The 19,065-nt window shown below is 39.7% G+C and overlaps 1 protein-coding gene across 2 annotated transcripts in view; it reads right to left on the bottom strand.

The window, feature by feature from the left end:
• Positions 1–5,706, bottom strand: part of FZD6 (frizzled class receptor 6) — a 282,950-nt gene extending 277,244 nt beyond the window's left edge. For both annotated transcript variants that reach the window (XR_014017721.1, XM_081258183.1), the window contains exons 1-2: positions 5,621–5,706; positions 4,325–4,657 (exon numbers count right to left, since the gene is read on the bottom strand). Coding sequence is in view for 1 of the 2 variants with exons in the window: in XM_081258183.1 (XP_081114309.1) it covers positions 4,325–4,501 (177 nt within the window). In the remaining variant the exon portion in view is untranslated. The remainder of the gene's footprint in view (positions 1–4,324; positions 4,658–5,620) is intronic.
• Positions 5,707–19,065: the final 13,359 nt, after the last annotated feature.

The following is a 19,065-nucleotide window of genomic DNA, read 5'->3' as shown; positions in this document are numbered from 1 at the left end:
AGAAGATATACAGATTGCCAACAAACACATGAAAGAATGCTCAACATCATTAATCATTAGAGAAATGCAAATCAAAACTACAATGAGATATCATCTCACACCGGTCAGAATGGCCATCATCAAACAATCTACAAACAATAAATGCTGGAGGGGGTGTGGAGAAAAGGGAACCCTCTTGCACTGTTGGTGAGAATGTAAATTGATACAGCCACTACGGAGAACAGTATGGAGTTTCCTTAAAAAACTAAAAATAGAACTACCATACAACCCAACAATCCCAATACTGGGCATATACCCTGAGAAAACCATAATTCAAAAAGAGTCATATACCAAAATGTTCATTGCAGCTCTATTTACAATAGCCAGGACATGGAAGCAACCTAAGTGTCCATCAATAGATGAATGGATAAAGAAGATGTGGCACATATATACAATGAAATATTACTCAGCCATAAAAAGAAACAAAATTGAGTTATTTGTAGTGAGGTGGATGGACCTAGAGTCTGTCATACAGAGTGAAGTAAGTCAGAAAGAGAAAAACAAATACCGTATGCTAACATATATATATGGAATCTAAAAAAAAAAGGTCATGAAGAACCTAGGGGCAAGATGGGAATAAAGACACAGACCTACTAGAGAATGGACTTGAGGATATGGGGAGGAGGAAGGGTAAACTGTGACAAAGTGAGAGAGTGGCATGGACATATACATACTACTAAACATAAAATAAGATAGCTAGTGCAAAGCAGCCGCATAGCACAGGGAGATCAGCTCGATGCTTTGTGACCACCTAGAGGGGTGGGATAGGGAGGGTGGGAGGGAGGGAGATGCAAGAGGGAAGAGATATGGGAACATATGTATATGTATAACTGATTCACTTTGTTATAAAGCAGAAACTAACACATGATTGCAAAGCAATTATACTCCAATAAAGATGTTAAAAAAATAAAAAAAATAAAAAATAAAAATATTAGTGCCTTTCACGTAGACTCTGCAGAAGATAAAGGTGGAAGGTAAAGATTTGGAGGGAAAATTCTCACTGATGATTTATTAGAATAAGAAACATCTCCTTTTCCTTTATTTAGCCTTCATTGAACATCTACCATGCTCAGAGGCACTGTACACTGTACTAGGCATTAGACACAGAAATGAATAAACATCCCTAATCTCAACAACCTCAAAAGCTAGGGAGAGAGCCATGTAAATAAGTGCAATACAGCACAGTAAATATAAGAACAGTTGTATGTATTATGTACTATCAGAGTGTAGAGAGTGAGCTGATTAAATACGCTTGGGAGAAAGGTGAAAGGAATGCTTCGCTAAAGACAGAGTTATTGCTTTAACTGAGATGTAAAGAAATTGAGCAGATGAAGAAGGGTAGGTAAGGAGCCCAGGAGGCAGTGGATACAATATGTGCAACTGTATGGAAGTGAGAGGGAGTAATATGGATCTGAGTTCTACATCTACAAACAGGTCAGCTTGGCCGAAGCAGAGTGTGTAACATAGGAAGCAACGAGATGGGAAGCTGGACAGGAAGGCAGGGTCTCATATAAAGAACCTTAGGTGCCGCGCTAGTCAGGTCTTTATTTTTCCAGCTTTAGGGAAATGGTGAAGAATTTTAACCCCAGAGTGGACTTGCATTTTACTGAAATCACTTTGGCACCACCAGAGGGGACAGGCTAAAGCCAAAGGATTTTATTTTTGATCTAAAAATTTTGACAAGACTTTGTATTCAAGGAATGGATGAGAAACAGAAAGGTAGAGCTGATTAGAGGTTAAAAAAAAAAAAAATCTCCCAGGGCTTCCCCGGTGGCGCAGTGGTTGACAGTCCGTCTGCCGATGCAGGAGACACGGGGTCGTGCCCTGGTCCAGGAAGATCCCACATGCCGCAGAGCGGCTAGGAGGCCCGTGAGCCATGGCCGCTGAGCCTGCGTGTCTGGAGCCTGTGCTCCACCACGGGAGAGGCCACAACAGTGAGAGGCCCGCGTACCGCAAAAAAAAAAAATCTCCCAGCTTAATTTTTATCAAAATGAAGTTTAGGAAGAAGCAGCAAAGATTGAAATTAACACAGGACATCCTAATCTTAGGAAATATTTTCTTTTTTATCTAATAAGGTCAAGGATAAAAAATACATCCACAAAAACCGTTAAAGATGACACTATGGTCCATGTTGACAGAGAAGACTGCATTAGATTATAGCGCTCAGATCTTGAACAAATCATAACTTTTCTGGGCTTCAGTTTCTTCACCTATATAATGACAGGTTCAAAGCTTCCTAACCTGGGCTATAAATAGATGTACATTTCAATATAATTCGTTTCCTTTGTAATCCTACTCATGTTATTTAAATTTTAAAATTCTGAGAATGGGTCAATGGCACAAAAGATGATAAGAAGCTCTGCATGATATTTAAGTCACAACTCTCGAATTATAGAATTTTGGACATTCAATACAGGAACTAAAAGAGAATGCCACTGGCTAAGGAAAAATAAGAACGGGGCAATAGGAAAAGCGTAATACACTGGACCAAACAGATAATTTATAGGGATTTAAAGTCTGATTTAGGTTGATATTATTTTGCCTTTCCATTTCCCTTTCTTCTTTTGTAAACTTAGGTTAATGCTGGTATTAAATGACTGCTTGATGGCTTTCTTTTATATCCTTAAACCAACTGAAATGTGATTTATGGAATAAAACTTAATAGTAAAGGCTAAGAGAAAGTGTAGATTATATAATGATTAGTAATGTCAGCAATCAAATAAAGGAGGGAAGAACAAAAATGCCTTCTTGATATCAAGTCCAGACACAAAACTACCTGGGAGAGAAGCTAGGTAAATGAAAAATAACCTTTTTATTCGGTCAGAAACAATTGGTTTTAAAAAGACATGTCTAGAACAAAAACTACTTCTTATCATCTTAAAATTACAGTATTTAATAGCAGGGATACATCTCTCCCTATCTTCATAATGGTACTCTATGATAAGGAATTCTAGATTATCTGAATTTATAAGGTCAATGTCAGCATTCAAAATGCATGTAGCTACTATACAAAAAGGAGACCAGATTTTAAAAATTTTTAAAGAACTCTATAAGATATGAGTTATAAAACACTTATCAGAAAAAATGTGAATGAAGGCTGTAATTATTCCTTGAAGTTACTCATACTACATACTTTATTTAATCAGATTAAACAATCACAATGGTTCTGATTAACCAATGGAAGTCTCACCACATCATCTGTTCAGCGTTCAACTGTTCAGTGTTCAAGACACCTTGCACTGGTTTGAAAAACCACTGAAAGATTATAGTAATATAATTTGCAATATCTTTTAAAAGTACTTCTACTTAGTATTCAAAAGCCTTCCTATTTTAGACATGAGTCTACAATGAGGTAGCTGGACAACTATTCAACTAACAACAACAATGGAAGACTTTAGAAGCTGCGAAATCAAGTCTGGTCAGTTTTTAAAGCTGTGTCTATATTAAAACTGCCGGGGTTTCAACTCTTCGAAACAATCTGAGGGGAAAAAGCCTTTACCATCCTCAGTTCTTCTGGAAAAAAACTACAGAAACATTTGTCTTCTTTCCTTCATGAAAGTTATCCACCTAACAGATCTGTAGGAGAGGACAGGTTTCTACAGGTAACTCTTTCTTCCCACACCTCCCTAGCAATCTGCATATCTCTAAACCAGAGGCAGGTAACTGAGGCACCTGAGGCAATCTTTAGTGTCACTCTGCTCCTCCCCTGACGTGTGTGTTGTTTTTTGTTTTTTTTAAACAGGTATCTTACAAAGAATACTGAAGCACTGCTTAAAGAAAAAGTCACTTTTTAGCAAAACACTTATCTACAGCCCCAAAATCTTCTAGTCATTGATTTGCTTCAGAAAAACAGGGCCAAGTGAACATAACAACTACTTATGAAAATATATGTAATCCAAGCACTTTTAGTCCAGGCAATATAGATTATACGTTCAATCAATTAGGAAAAATTCAGAATTCACATTTCTAGAGGAACTACCATAATTTACTCAGGAGAGCAAAATATTTGGCAGGTGCAAGACATTGCAAAATCATTCATAACTATACTTCATATAAAATGAACCCCATCTTAAGCAAATCCACTAAGCAGGGCCACAGCTGTACATGAGCGTAAGTTAGTAGGGAGGGTTAATTCTCAAAGGGATTTATTCAAAGTAGGACTTACATACAACTTGAAGAAATCCCTTACTGTGTCTGTATTTTTTTTTAAAAAAGGTCCTATTTATAGTTTATTCCAGAACAGAGCATAAACTAATTTTCCATAAAGATACGAAGAATCACTCACCTCCATTTCCACAGCCGCAATACTCTGGTCATAATGACCCATCAGATTAGGGAAAAATGTCATGTTGTAGGCCATTTTCATACATCTGGGAACAGTAATTGGTTCACAGGTGAAAAGACTGTGCCCTCGTACGAGGGGTAGAAAAATACATGTCCACAAAAATGTAAACGTTTCCATTCTCTTCAAATTCCTAATTTTACCACATGGCTTGGATTAATCGCTCTTTTCATTCTCAGATTTCCATCCAAAGATAAAATGCTCAAATTCCTCGTTTAATTATTTTACCATTTTGAAGGAAGCCCTTTTTCCTGAAAATGAGTTCTGGGTCAATTACTGTAAAAACAACCAAAAGGGTGTATCAGCAACGTTTGTCATAGACTCAAATGCGTACGTCAGAGTGCAGAGTTAAGATTTTCACCCTAGGTAACTAACACCGGAAAAACGACGGAAAATTTCGTCCCATCGAGATCCTCTTCCACCTGCCTTGGCACAGAATCTATCGCCTGCTGAGGAAGTCTCATCTCTAGGGAACGGATGATAGGAGGCTTGCGCTGTACGGAACACAGGGTAAAAGGGGGGCACTGGATGAGTGAGATGGAGAAAATGGTGGAGATAGGAATAAATTAAGAAGGGCTGATAGAATTGTAAAACCTAAAAGCCCCTGTTGGCTATCTTATTACGCACAAGAAAAACGAGTACCGGGGAAATTCCTTAAGATCTCATGAGTTCTTCAATTCTTTAAAGACTCTAAAGGGCCAGTTTTTGTGGCACTCTTCTGGAGACATACTTTTACGTTTTTAAAAATGCCAAGTAGAGGGAGACTTCCAGGATTTCTACTGCGGAGGAGCGAAACTAGTATTCAAGGGCTGGGGGGAGTAGCGATCTCACGGAAAAGGAAAATGTGCAAAGCTGTCCCGCGGCGGCGACGGAGTTTCGGTGGGAGGGAGGCTGTGGGCCCGGAGCCACGACTAATCGCACGCCCTCATCCCATCCCCCAACACACACTGGTGCCCGACTTCCAGCGCCAGGCAGGGCAACTCGCCCCACCCCCGGCACCTGCCCCGGGCCCAGCGCCGGGCACCTGCTCCTGGCCCCGCGGACACCGGCGTCGCCTTTCCCCAACTTCCGGGAAAACTTTGGCCGGTGAGGACCGTCCCGCCGCCGCCACCTTCCCCGCACCTGCGGCAACAAGCGAGCGCCCCCCGCCCGCCCCGCACCCCTCGAGGCCCGCCCCCGCTCACCCCGGCACCCGCCTGGCCGCGGCCGCCCGCCCAGTCGGGGCCCGGGGACCCTCACCTCGGGCAGCGGTCGAAGGCACCTTCCTCCCCGTCCCCGTCAAGCCCACCGTACCCCCGCGACCAGAGACGGCTCCGGGAGTGTCCGGGACTCCAGCCACCTCAGGAGCCGCACCGGGAGCGAGAGCTGAGGAATCCCGCGAGACTGCGCCGCCAGGTCTGGCGGGCAGGTCACGGCTCGCGGCGGCAGCGATGGGTCTGGCTCTCCGCCCGGGCCCCGCCCGCGCTGCGCCGGCCCGGCCTGGTTCTGGGCCGGCCCCGCCGGGCCGGGGTGAGCGGTGTCGCGGTGTCGGGGTTCAGCTCTTGGGCCGGGGAGCCCCCTTCACTTTGCCGTCTCTTACGTGCCGTCCAGAGGGGTTCAGCCTAGAATCCCAAATAAAGCTTCTTTTAGAAGAACCCAATTTATTCCGAATTTCAGGAGCCAAGAATTCTTAAACGGGGCCAATTTGCTCTGGAAAGTCAGTTGCCTAAGTGACCTTAGTTGGAGAGTGGGTAACTTGCTGGGTATCTGTCTTAAAAAAACAAAACAAGAAACCAAAAAACCCTTTTATTAATTCAGGGAGTCTGGTCACCAGCTGGAGGCACAGGTGGCAATGGGGTTTCAGCCCTGGCAGGTCCTATGGTTTACTGATTCAGAAGCGTAATAGAACGTTCAACTGCTTTAGGAGTCAACCCAGTTTTTAATACCAGCTGTGCCACGCGTCATCTCACAGTGCTTACCTATTCATCCCTTCCCTCTAACGTTTGAAAATCACCAGGTCTTCATACTGTCACCAAGTTTGGTCTTTTCCAGAATGTCATACATTCTCTTTTCCAGTGGAATCGTATGGTATGTAGCCTTTTCAGACTGGCCACTGTCGTTCAGTACTGTTCCTTCATGTCTTCTCATGACTTGATAGCTCATTTCTTTTTAGTGATAAATAATATTGCATTGTCTGGATGGACCACAGGTTATTTATCCATTCACCTACTAAAGGACATCTTGGTTGATTCCAAGTTTTGGCTCTTATGAATAAAGCTGTTACAAAAAACATCTGTGTGCAGGTTTTTGTGTGGAAGTAAGTTTTCAGTTCCTTTGGGTAAATAGCAAGGAACCAGATTGCTGGACCATGTGGTAAAAGTATATTCAGTTTGATAAAAGAAAAAAAAAAGTGCTAAACTGTCTTCCAAAGTGACTATACCATTTTGCATTCACACCAGCAATGCTTGAGAGTTCCTGGTGTTTAACCCCTCGCCAGGGTTTTATGTTGTTACTGTTCTGGATTTTGGCTATTCTGATAGGTGTTTAGTGATATCTCTATTTTAATTTGCATTTCCCTGATGAAATAAGATATGGGCATGTTTTCATGTGCTTATTTGTCTTTTGTATATCTTCTTTGATGAGGTGTCTGTTAAGGTCTTTGGCCTGTCTTTTAATTGGGTTGTTGGTTTTCTTATGGTTGAGTTTTAAGAGTCCTGTGTATATTTTGGATAATCCTTTATCAGGTGTATCTTTTGCAAATATTTTCTGCCAGTCTGTGGTTTAACACCTAATTCTCTAGACTTCATCTTTCACAGAGCAGAAGTTGTTAATTTTAATGAAGTCCAGTTTGTTAATTTTTTCTTTCATGGATCGTGCCTTTGGTGTTGTATCTAAAAAGTCATCACAAACCCAAGGACTTCTAGATTTTCTCCTATGTTATCTTCTAGGAGTTTTATAGTTTTGTGTTTAAATTTAGGTCTCTGGTTCATTTTGAGTTAATCTTTGTGAAAGGTGTAAGATTTGTGACCAGATTTATTTGTTTTTTTGCATATGCAGTTGTTACAGCACTGTTTGTTGAAAAGATGATCTTTGCTCCATTGTATTGCCTCTGCTACTTTGTCAAAGATAAGTTGACTGTATTTATATGGGTCTATTTCTGGACTCTCTATTCTGTTCCATTGATCTGTTTGTCTGTTCTTTCACCAATACCACACTGCCTTGATTACTGTAGTTTTTAGTGAGTCTTGAAGTCGGTAGTGTCAGTCTCCAACTTTGTTCTTCCTCAGTTCCTCAATATTGAGTTGGCTATTCTGGGTCTTTTTCTTCTCCGTATAAACTTTAGAGTCATTTTGTCAATATCCACAAAATAACTTGCTGGGATTTTGATTGGGATTTCATTAAATCTATAGATCAATAGATTTGGGAAGCACTAGTTGGGAAGCACTAGCATCTTGGCAATATTGAGTCTTTTTATCCCTGAGCATCAACTATCTCTATTTCTTCATTGATTTCTTCCATCAGAGTTTTGTGGGTTTCCTCATATTGATCTTATATATTTTTTTTTAGTTTAATGCTCAAGTATTTCATTTTTCGGGATGTTAATGTAAATGGTATTGGGGTTGTTTATTTGTTTGTTTTTAATTGGTATTGTATTTTTTATTTCAAATTCACTTGTTCATTGCTGGTATATAGGAAAGCGATGAGATTTATGTTAACCTTGTATCCTGCAAGCGTACTATAATCACTTATTAGTTACAGCAGTTTTTTAGTAGATCTTTCCAGATTTTCTACATAGACAATCGTGTCATCTATAAACAAAAACAATTTTATTTCTTCCCTCCCAATCTGTATACTTTTTCTTTCTTTCTTTCTTTGCTTTTTTTTTTTTTTTTTTTTTTGGTCTTATTGCATTAGCTAGGACTTCCAGTACAATGTTGAAAAGGAATACTGTAGTGAGAAGGAACATTCTTGCCTGTTCCTAATCTCAGCAGGAAAGCTTCTAGCTTTTTAGGATGATGTTAGCTGTAGGTTTTTTGTAGATGTTCTTTAGCAGGTTGAGGAACTTCCCCTCTATTCCTAGTTTGCTGAGAGTTTTTATCTTGAATGGGTGTTGGATTTCATCAAGTGTTTTTTTCTGCATATATTGATATGATTATATGATTTTTCTTCCTTAGCTTGTTGATGTGATGGATTACATGAATTTTCAAATGTTGAATCAGCCTTGTATACCTACGATAAATCTGAAGTCTGCTCTTCTGAAATTAATATAGCTACTCCAGCTTTCTTTTGATTAGTGTTAGTGTGGCATATCTTTCTCCATTCCTTTACTTTTAATCTATATGTGTCTTTATTTTTTAAATGGGTTTCTTGTGGACAACACATTGTTGGGGCTTGTGTTTTCATCCACTCTGATGATCTCTGCCTTTTAATTAGTGGATTTTTACCACTGATGTTTAAAGTGATTATTGATATAGTTGGATTATGATACTATTTTCTATTCATTGCCCTTGGTCTTGTTGCTATTTTTTCCTTCCATTCTTTTTCTGCTTTTTGTGGTTTTAATTGAGCATTTTGTATAATTCCATTTTCTCTCCTTTCTTAGCATATCAATTATACTTCTTTTTTTACATTTTTTTAAAAAATTGGTTGCCCTATTGTTTGCAATATATGTTTACAACTCATCCAAGTCCACTTTCAAATAACACTATACTGCTTCAGGAGTTGTGCAAGTGCCTTATAATAACAAAGCATTCTTAATTCCTCCCTCCCACCCTTTATATCATTGCTGTCATTTATTTCACGTATACATAAGCTATAATCATTGAATATGTAGTTGCTATTACTGTTTTGAAAGAACTCTTATCTCTTAAATCAATTAAGAATAAGAAAAATAAAAGTTTTAGTTTGCTTTCACTTATTCTTTCTCTAATGCTTTTTTTTTTTTTTTTTTTTTTTTTTTCTTTTTGCGGTATGCGGGCCTCTCACTGTTGTGGCCTCTCCCGTTGCGGAGCACAGGCTCCGGACGCGCAGGCCCAGCGGCCATGGCTCACGGGCCCAGCCGCTCCGCGGCATATGGGATCCTCCCAGACCGGGGCACGAACCCGTATCCCCTGCATCGGCAGGCGGACTCTCAACCACTGCGCCACCAGGGAGGCCCTCTCTAATGCTTTTTCTTCCTTTATTAGATCATGTTTCTGACCTATATAATTTTCATTTTCTCTGAGGAGCCTATTTTAACATTTCTTGCAAGGCAACAAATTCCCTCAATGTTAGACTGAGAAAGTCTTTATTTTTCCTTAACTTTTGAAGGATGATTTTGCAGGATACAGAATTCTAGGTTGGTGGGTTTTTTCTCTTAGCACTAAATATTTCAGTCCAGTCTATTCTTGCTTGCATGATTTCTGAGGAGAAGTTGGATATAATTCTTGTTTTTCCTCCTCCATAAGTAAGATTTTCCCCCCACTCTGGCTTCAAGATTTTTTCTTTATTTTTAATTATCTGCAGTATGCATTTGATATGCCTAGGTGTAATGTTTGTTTTCTGCATTTATCCTGCTTGGTGTTCTCTGAGCTTCCTATATCTGTGGTTTGGTGCCTGACATTAATTTGGGGTAGATTCTCAGTCATTATTTCTTCAAATATTTCTTCTGTTCCTTTCTCTCTTTCTTCTCCTCTGGTATTCCCATTACACATATGTTACACTTCTGTAGTTGTCCCAGAGTTCCTGGACATTCTATTCAACTTTTTTTTTCAATCTTTTGTCTCTCTTTGCTTTCCAGTTTTGGAAGTTTGTATCGACATATCCTCAAGCTCAGAAGTTCTTTCCTCAACTGTGTCCAGTCTACTAAGGAGCCCATTAAAGGCAGTCTTCATTTCCATTACACTGTTTTTGATCTCTAGCATTTCTTTGTGATTCTTTCTTAGAATTTCCATTTATCTGCTTACATTAACCATTTGCTCTTGCATGTTGTCTACTGTTTCACTCACGGCTCTTAGCATATTAATCATAGTTATTTTAAATTTCTGGTCTGATAATTTCAACATTACTGCCATATCTGAGTCTGGTTCTGATGCTTGCTCTGTTTCTTCAAATTGGGTTTTTTGCTTTATAGTATGCCATGTAACTTTTTGTTGAAAGTCAGACATGATGTACTGGGTAAAAGGAACTTGGATAAACAAGGCTTCAGTGCTGTGGTGTTAAGGTGGGGATAGTGTGGGACGCATTCTATAGACCTATGATTAGGTCTCAGTCTTTTAGTGAGCCTGTGTGGCCTTGGGCTATGAACTTCACAAGTGCTTCTCAGTTTATACCCCCATTAGGTGGGATAGTATGGCTAGAGTGGGCTGGGATTGGGTATTTCTCTTCCCCCTGGTCAGTTAGGCTCTGATAAAACCCCAATAGATTAGCCTCTGGTAAAATAATTTCTCTGAAGAGCAGGTCTGGTTAAGAACAGAATGCTCTGACATATTTCAAATTGTTTCCTTTTTTTTTCCTCCCTGCCAGAAATGTAAGGGGCTTTTTCTCCAATATTCACTGTGAGAATCTGGTAGAGCTTCAGAAAATAAAACTCACAAAAGTGTGGGTATCCCCCAAAGACTGGGTCCCTATGGAGTTTTTAACTCTAGCAGTCTTCTGCAATGAGTCTCCAGGAGTTCATCTATTACAGTTCAGGTTTTCATACCGCCTACTGGTTCCCCTGGAGGTTTCTGCCCAGTAAGTTGTGATTCTCTGTTTCTGCCTGTTTGTCTCTCCAGTTTTGGGAGCAGCAGTTTGCTTTGTGATCTCAATTCTCTAACAAATCTAAGAAGAGTTGTTGATTTTCAGTTTGTTCAGCTTTTTACTTATTAGGATGGAGTGATTGGCTTCTATACTCTTTACATGCCAGACCAGAAACCCCAATCCTTCATCTTCTAAAATAAGTATTGTTTTAAGAATTTGATTGACATTTCCAACTGCTACTGCCTTAGCAGAACAAAGTTTCTCCAAGAAATTAAATTTAAAAATTCCAAAGCTACAATATTATGTAATTTGGCATTATTATTAATAGAACACTGGTTATATCAATATGAAAATCATGGTTATAACAGCATCATTAAATGATTTGGCTGAAATGAAGGGGAGAAAATTAATTTCATAGAGTAAGTTGTGTGAATTTTTATTTTATTACTTATCCAAACATCTACAGCCTATCACCAGACTATGCAGACACACATGAAAATAATTAAATTTTTTCATCACTGATAGCTTGTCCATACTCATTAAAATATAGCTTTATACATTACAAAAATTTTTATCTTAGGATAAACGTAGGAAGACTGAACATATTTTATTTAACAGTTTGTTAGCTTGATTTATGACTTTTAACTAGGTAAACATAGAGGCGCAGCTACTATGGAAAACAGTATGGAGGTTCCAAAAAAACTAAAAATAGAGTTGCTATATGATCCAGCAATCCCACTCCTGGGTGTATATCTAGACAAAATTATAATTTGAAAAGATACATTCACCTCAATGTTTATAGCAGCACTATTTACAATAGGCAAGACATGGAAACAACCTAAATGTCTATTGACAGATGAATGGATAAAGAAGATGAGGTATATATACACAATGGAATACTACTACTCAGCCATAAAAAAGAATGAAATAATGCCATTGCAGCAACATGGATGGACCTAGGGATTATCATACTAAGTAAAGTAAGTCAGAAAGAGGACAAATACCATATGATATCCCATACACGTGGAATCTGAAATATGACACAAATAAACTTATTTACAAAACAGAAACAGATTCACAGACATAGAGAACAAATTTATGGCTACCAAAGGGGAAAGGGGGTGGGGGAGGGGTAAATTAGGAGTCTGGGATTGGTAGATACAAACTACTATATATAAAATAGATAAAAACAAAGTCCTACTGTATAGCATGGGAAACTATATTCAGTATCCTGAATGGAAAAACCGTAATGGAAAAGAGTATGAAAAAGAATATATATACATGTATAACTGAATCACTTTGCTGTACACCAGAAATTAACACAACATTGTAAATCAACTATACTTCCATTAAAAAAATAAATAAATAGAGCACGGTGCCCCCCTTTGTACTCTTGCCTGGGGCCTACAAACATGTGGGTAGGCCTGCTTGTGACCACTCACCTGATGCCCAGGCGTTAGGGGGCTGGGGAGCAAACAGCAGTAGGGGGACCTCCACTGGAGGAGTCTGAACTGAGCAGAGGCATAGAAAAGAACAGAGGGAAAGAGAGGAACTTGGGCTGCATGGGCTACTTCCCTCCTGAAGTTTCCTCCCAAACTCTTCTTGGTCTAACCCTTGAAAGCCCTCCCCATGGCTCCAGTCCCTCCGGGTGACACGTGTGAATTTGATGGCTTATTGACTTAATTTAGGGGAGTCTACGGGCACAACATCGAGGATAACCTTTATTTAAAAGCTTTCACTTGAAGTATGTTGCCTGTCGAGCCCTGCTTTAAAAGCTAATTACTGCCCTGCAACTAGGTTCACGGACATATGACCTAGAGGGGTGGAATAGGGAGGATGGGAGGGAGGCTCAAGAGGGAGGGGATATGGGGACATATGTATGCATATGGCTGATTCACTTTGGTGTACAATGGAAACTAACACAGTATTGTGAAGCAATTATACTCCAATAAAGATCTATTCAAAAAAAAAAAGCTAATTACTGCAGTGTTTGTAGCATAACAATTAACCTTTTGCTGTGGTTGTATCCATTATGGTTGGCCAGAAATAATACACCTTCTAATTACTACCTGCAGTATTACTGGAAAATAAAAATTTTGGTAGTAACATGACACTGCAGGAAAGAGCCACATATTTTCATAACAGTTTGATGTATAAGATTGCCTTGTTGGAGCTCTGGTATTGTCATTTGCAGATAAAGAGTTTCATAATGCGAACGAAAAACAGCTTCAGCTCTACTAATGCTTTGAGTTGCATTTTGTGCCTGTGATTTTACCCTACTTGGTTTTGTTTTTAGTGGCTTCACTACCTTCCATCTGGTTATCTTTAATATTTAATATTTTGTCCCTTTTTCTAGCCAATCAGCTATATTAAGTCAAACACTAGAAATTGTATTTCCCTAAATCTTTTTGCACCTAGAAAAGGGCTTCTGCCTCAAATGTAATGATAAAGATAATAACTAATGTCCTTTGATATGCAAAGCTAACTTTATACCTAATTGTGCATCATGGGCTGCTCATGACTACATGTCATTTTCTAAAATTGACTTAAAACAAATGGGATAAGTATGTGTTGTAGGGTGATAAGTGGAGGAAAATATGGAATTAAATTTTAGAGAAACTGGAATTAAAGAAATATCACTGTTTCTACTGTTCAGTAGAAAAGATTTTATAGAGGAGGTGGGCTTTCGGAAGCAACTGGAATGTAAAATTTTTGAGAGATTTGGTGTTCCAGACATGGTAAGTGGATTGGGAAACAGGATAGTTTAAAACAATAGGCCTTGTGTGTTTTCACTGGAAGGCAGAGGCAGATTTACCATGAAGCTAATGAAGCTCAAGCTTCAGAGCTCCATTTTATTTTACATTTGAAATCTGACCTTCTCTTAAAAAGAGTCCCTAAAATTTGTAAGCTTCAAGAAACTTACAATCAGAATTCGTTCCTCTTGAAAGGAGGAAAACAAGATAGTGGAGGCCGGAGAAATGGAGTAATTCAGGTGGACTTTGAGGCAGTTAATAACAATTAAAAGAGTCTAACTGATTTCCTCTAGGTAAGGGGAAATAACGGGAGGTGAGGTTACTGACCTATGTTCTTATTAATAATAAACTTTGTAGAACTAGTTAACTTTTGTTTGTATAACTTTGGCAAAGCTTAAAACTTTAATTAATTAATTTGAGGGGAAATGGAGTGCGGAGCAGGACACGTACATGCCCGTTCTTGCTGCAGAAATCTTCACGCCAGGGAAAGGCGCGCCAGTCTTTGGCCCTCCACCACTTCCTCCAATCTAGAGCCCTTGCTGCCAAAGGGAGAGTTCATGGGAAAAGGAAGTCCTTCTCCCACATTGCCTGGCCTGGCCCTTCACCTTCTCCGTTAATGATGAGACATTTCTTCCCATTGGGGTGGAGGTGGAGGGTGAGGATGGGGATAGGGAGGTGGTCTTTATCACCCTCTTCCATTGGGTGGATTTTCTTTCCCACACTGCCTTATCGGAAAGTAGAATCCACACTCAAGGTGGATTCAGCTTCCAAATAAACCTACTAATGAACAACTAAAACCGCAATAAAAACTTGGGTCAATTTCAATCTCTTTTTATGTATAATTTCATATGATCACTTTCATTTTTAATTTGAACATGCACTTTTTACTTAAATAACGATACTTCTGCTCAAATTGAATGGATTACAATCTTAAGGATAATATTTTATTTTAAAAAGAGAGGTGGTTTAACCAGGAATTTTATGAATAAAATATTTCCATTTTAGTAAAAACTCTGTATAAAATAAATATTGTATTTGAATTTGATGGATAAATCCACTGTAGCATAAATGACAGTAAGAGAATTACATGGGTAGTTCAACAACCAGAGACACCAGAGACTGTTAAATCGTTTCTCTGGGCTTACTGTAATTATAAAACAAATATGAAATTTACAGAAAGTTTTCCTAAATAAATTTAATTATTTAAAAACAAAAACACACTGACAGGTCTAGGCTTGAGTTGGGTGAGACCAGGACATGGTGAGAGGGATAGAGATGCAGAGGAGAGAGAAAAAGATATACTTCTAAGGAGGTATAAGAAACTGTTGATGTTGGGTCCCCTGTGGCTGGTTAGAATATTAGAGTCTAAGGCAGAGGCTGATGTGCAAAGGGGACTTTTATAGAGCATATATTACTCTTAAAAAAACATTTTGTAGGAAAATCTTACAATGTAGTATATATACAACAGAAAAGAAAAAAGAAAAGCACAGTACTAAAACCAACAATGAGATACCACTATACATCTATTAGAATGGCCAAAATCCAGAACACTGACAACACCAAATGCTGACAAGGATGTGGAACAACAGGAATTCTCATTCAGTTGCCAGTGGGAATGAAAAATAGTACAGCTACTTTGGAAGACTGTGTGGCACTTTCTTACAAAACTACATACTCTTACTGAGATAGGATGGGACCTGGGACCCTTTGCTGCAGTGCTTGCACCTGGACAAAGATCTCCTCAAGCAACAGAATACAAAGAAACTACAAGGGACTAAAAATAACTGTGTGCATGTGCAGTTGGGGTAAATCATGAACAACAAGATACAAAAAGGCCAAACCCAGCTGCCACTTCTGAGGTGCCAGGAGCAAAAGCAGGACACTGTGCACGATCCCTGCATGCAGTGTCACGAGGAGGTGGGCGGACCACCTAAGCCACCCCTCCAGCCTGACCCACCAATCCACTGCCACCCTCCCCCCATTTAAGGAACCAGCTCACCCCCTGCCACCCCTCGGGGAGCAAGCAAGGGCACCTCATACTTGTTTTCGCTCCCTCGTGCTGCAGCATGAGTCCCAGTAAAGTCTTGCCTGAATTCCTTGTCTGACCTCTTATCAACTTCTATTGATTAAAGCGTCCAGGGACCCTGGTCGGTAACTTTCCATACAACCATATGATCCAACAATCATACCCCCTTGTATTTACCGAAATAAGTTGAAAAATTATGCCCATGCAAAAACCTGCTCTCTGGTGTTTGCAGCAATTTTATTTGTGATAGCCAAAGCTTGGAATCAACCAAAATGTCCTTCAGTAGTGTTAGGGGCTGAATATTTGTGTCCCCTCCCCACTCCCAAATTCATATGTTGAAGCCCTAACCTCTAATGTGATGTTATTAGGAGGTGGGGTCTTTGGGAGGTAAGTAGATTTAGATGAGGACATGAGGGTGGAGCCCCCATGATGGGATTAGTTCCTTGCAAGAGGAAGAAAAGCACCAGAGCTTTCTTTTTCTACCATGTAAGGATACAGCCAGAAGGCAGCCATCTGTGAGCCAGGAAGAGCACAGAATCCACTGATGCCTTGATCTTGCACTTCCCAGGCTCCAGAATTGTGAGAAATAAATGTTTGCTGTTTAAGCCTCCAAGTTTATGGTGTTTTGCTATAGCAGCCCAAGCTGACTGAGACAGTGGGTGGATGGATAAATAAACTGTGGTACATCCAGACAATGGAATAGTATTCAGTACTAAAAAGAAATGAGGTATCAAGCCATGAGAAGACATGGAGGAATCTTAAATACATATTATGAGAGAAGACAATCTGAAAAAGCTACAACTCTATGACATTCTGAAAAAGGCAAATCTATGGAGACAGTAAAAGATGGGTGGTTGCCAGGGGTTAGTGGGGAAGGAGGGATGAATAGGAAGAGCACGGAGGATTTTTAGGGCAGTGAAACTATTCTACATGATACTATACTGGTGGATACATAGCATTAGACATCTGTTAAAACTCACTGAAGGTACAACACCAAGAGTGATCCCTAATGTAAAGTATGATCTCTGAGTGATGATGATGTCAACATAGGTTCATCAGTTGCAACAAATCGCACCACTCTGGCAGGGATGTTGATAGTGGGGCGGCTGTGTGTGTGAGGGCAGGGAGTGTATGGGGACTCTCTGTACTTACCCCTCTACTTTGCTGTGAACCTAAAGCCAGTCTGAAATATAAAGTCTATTAAAAAGAAGAAAAGAAAAAGAAAAAGAGAAAGGAAGAGGAAAAGAAAAAGAAAGCGTTCCAGGAAAACTTCCCAGAAGATTGGAATCTTGCTTTTGAGAGCTTGATGGTTAGTCTAAAGGGGTAGGTGAAGTTAGGAGTCCCTATCGGGGCCTTAAAAAGCCACAGGCAAGAAGGAGTTGAGATTACAGAATAATATAATTAGTTAGACAAATGGGTAAAATAAAAGGAAGGTCTGCATGCAGACACACAGGCATTCACACTGCTCTGCTAGGGTCAAATCCCTAGCACTAGGATGGAAGTGGAAAGAGATAGAGGATACACACTCTCCCACGAGAGGTTTCTAAACACACACAGAATGGGAGGGAAATGAGTCCTACCTCCTGCTCTAATGGAAAAATTAGATAAGGCAGAGGAAATTTCTAGAAAAGTGTGTATGTTTTGGTCATTTTTCATCCAGTTTGGCAATTGGAGTTCTCCCAAAGAGGTATATACTAGCAGACTGCAAAAAATGTTGGAATGGATATATTCCTTGGCTTTTTTCCTGTTGGACTGGTTTACCTATGGTTGAAGTGTTGGCAGTCCATTTTATTCAACAAGAAAAACAGTGATTTGAGACATTTTGTAAATATCATGAGCTGCAGGGAAACTGTATCATGGAGGAAAAAACCCTGACACATATTGGACACTAAGCATGATTATTAGATCTGCTTTTGTCATTTTATTTAGCATTTGATTCCCTGGTTAAGCCTTTTTGCATAAGCCCATCTCATATATTTTTCTAAACCTAATTTATGCACATTTTCATTCCTGGGTAGGATGGAAACTCTCATACTGGAAAATTGATTCTCTTTTGGAAAATGAGGTTTTTGTTTTTTGTTTTTTTTCTAATTGCTCCCATGCTTTGGGTAATGAGTCTTTTAAAACATTTCTCCTGATCATGGTTCTAAACTTTAAGTATAACAATGGAATTCCTTAGGAAATGGGAAGTAAGAAAAACAACTTTGAGATGGGAGAGGCCTGGAAAATGAATGAGGTATTCGGTGACATCCCAGGCTCTGTAAAGAGAGCCTGGTGAAAGGCATTGGTGGAGTATTTACAACTACCAGGTTTTGTGAAGATATATATAGTTCCTGCAGGCAATCTCCTCCTTTATGTCTGATAGCAAGAGGCAGAGTAGTGTGGCTAACACCTAGGGCTGTAGCCTTGGACTTCCTGAGTTCAAAACATAGGCTAGACGTTTACTAACTCTGTACCTTAGATAAGTGCCTTCAGTTCTCTGGTGTGGTTTCTATATCTGTCAAATCAGTTCAATAATAATACATTTCTCACTAGATCTTTTGGAGGCTTAAGAATTAATTTACATAAAGCATTAAAACTATGGCCTGGAGAGTAGTAAGATGCCCAATTAATGTTGACCACTAAGTCCATTGAAGAAAGTCCCTGGAGGCCTTCTGGAATACAGGTAGATGATGGTGGCCTGACCTATTCTGATTGGGACATCGGGCATTCCCTATCTCTTCCTTTCATCTCAGGAGGTGCTTTTGAGAAACACACAACAACCACTATTGCCCATGAATTTAAAGGTTAAGCTCTCTCATGTATCTGTGATCAGCTACAGGTCAGCTAGGCGACTCTGCTTCCAGAGGTAGGATGGCTATTTGCTGTGATACTTCTCCATATGGCCCGGCATTCTCCAGCAGACTATTCTAGCTAGGGTTTGTTCATATGGGTCTCAGAAATTTCTAGAAGGAGAGTGAAACTCTGCCAGGCCTTTTGAGATCTAGACTCAGAACTGGCATAGTATTGCTTCTGTTGTGTTCTGTTTGGTAAAGCAGTCCACAAGGCCAGCCCAGATTCAAGGGGTGGGGAAATGCCATCTCTCAATAGGCAGAGCTTCAATGTCATCTTGCAAAGGGGAGTGGAAAAAGGGAAGAAAATAATTGCGGCCATTTTTTGCAAACAATCTTCTACAGTGCCCAATTTAATAATTTCTTCTACAGATT

The sequence above is a fragment of the Mesoplodon bidens genome (genome assembly GCF_964165515.1).
Source record: "Mesoplodon bidens genome assembly, chromosome: 16".
Lineage (NCBI taxonomy): Eukaryota > Metazoa > Chordata > Mammalia > Artiodactyla > Ziphiidae > Mesoplodon > Mesoplodon bidens.
This window is presented reverse-complemented; position numbering and strand designations above follow the sequence as displayed.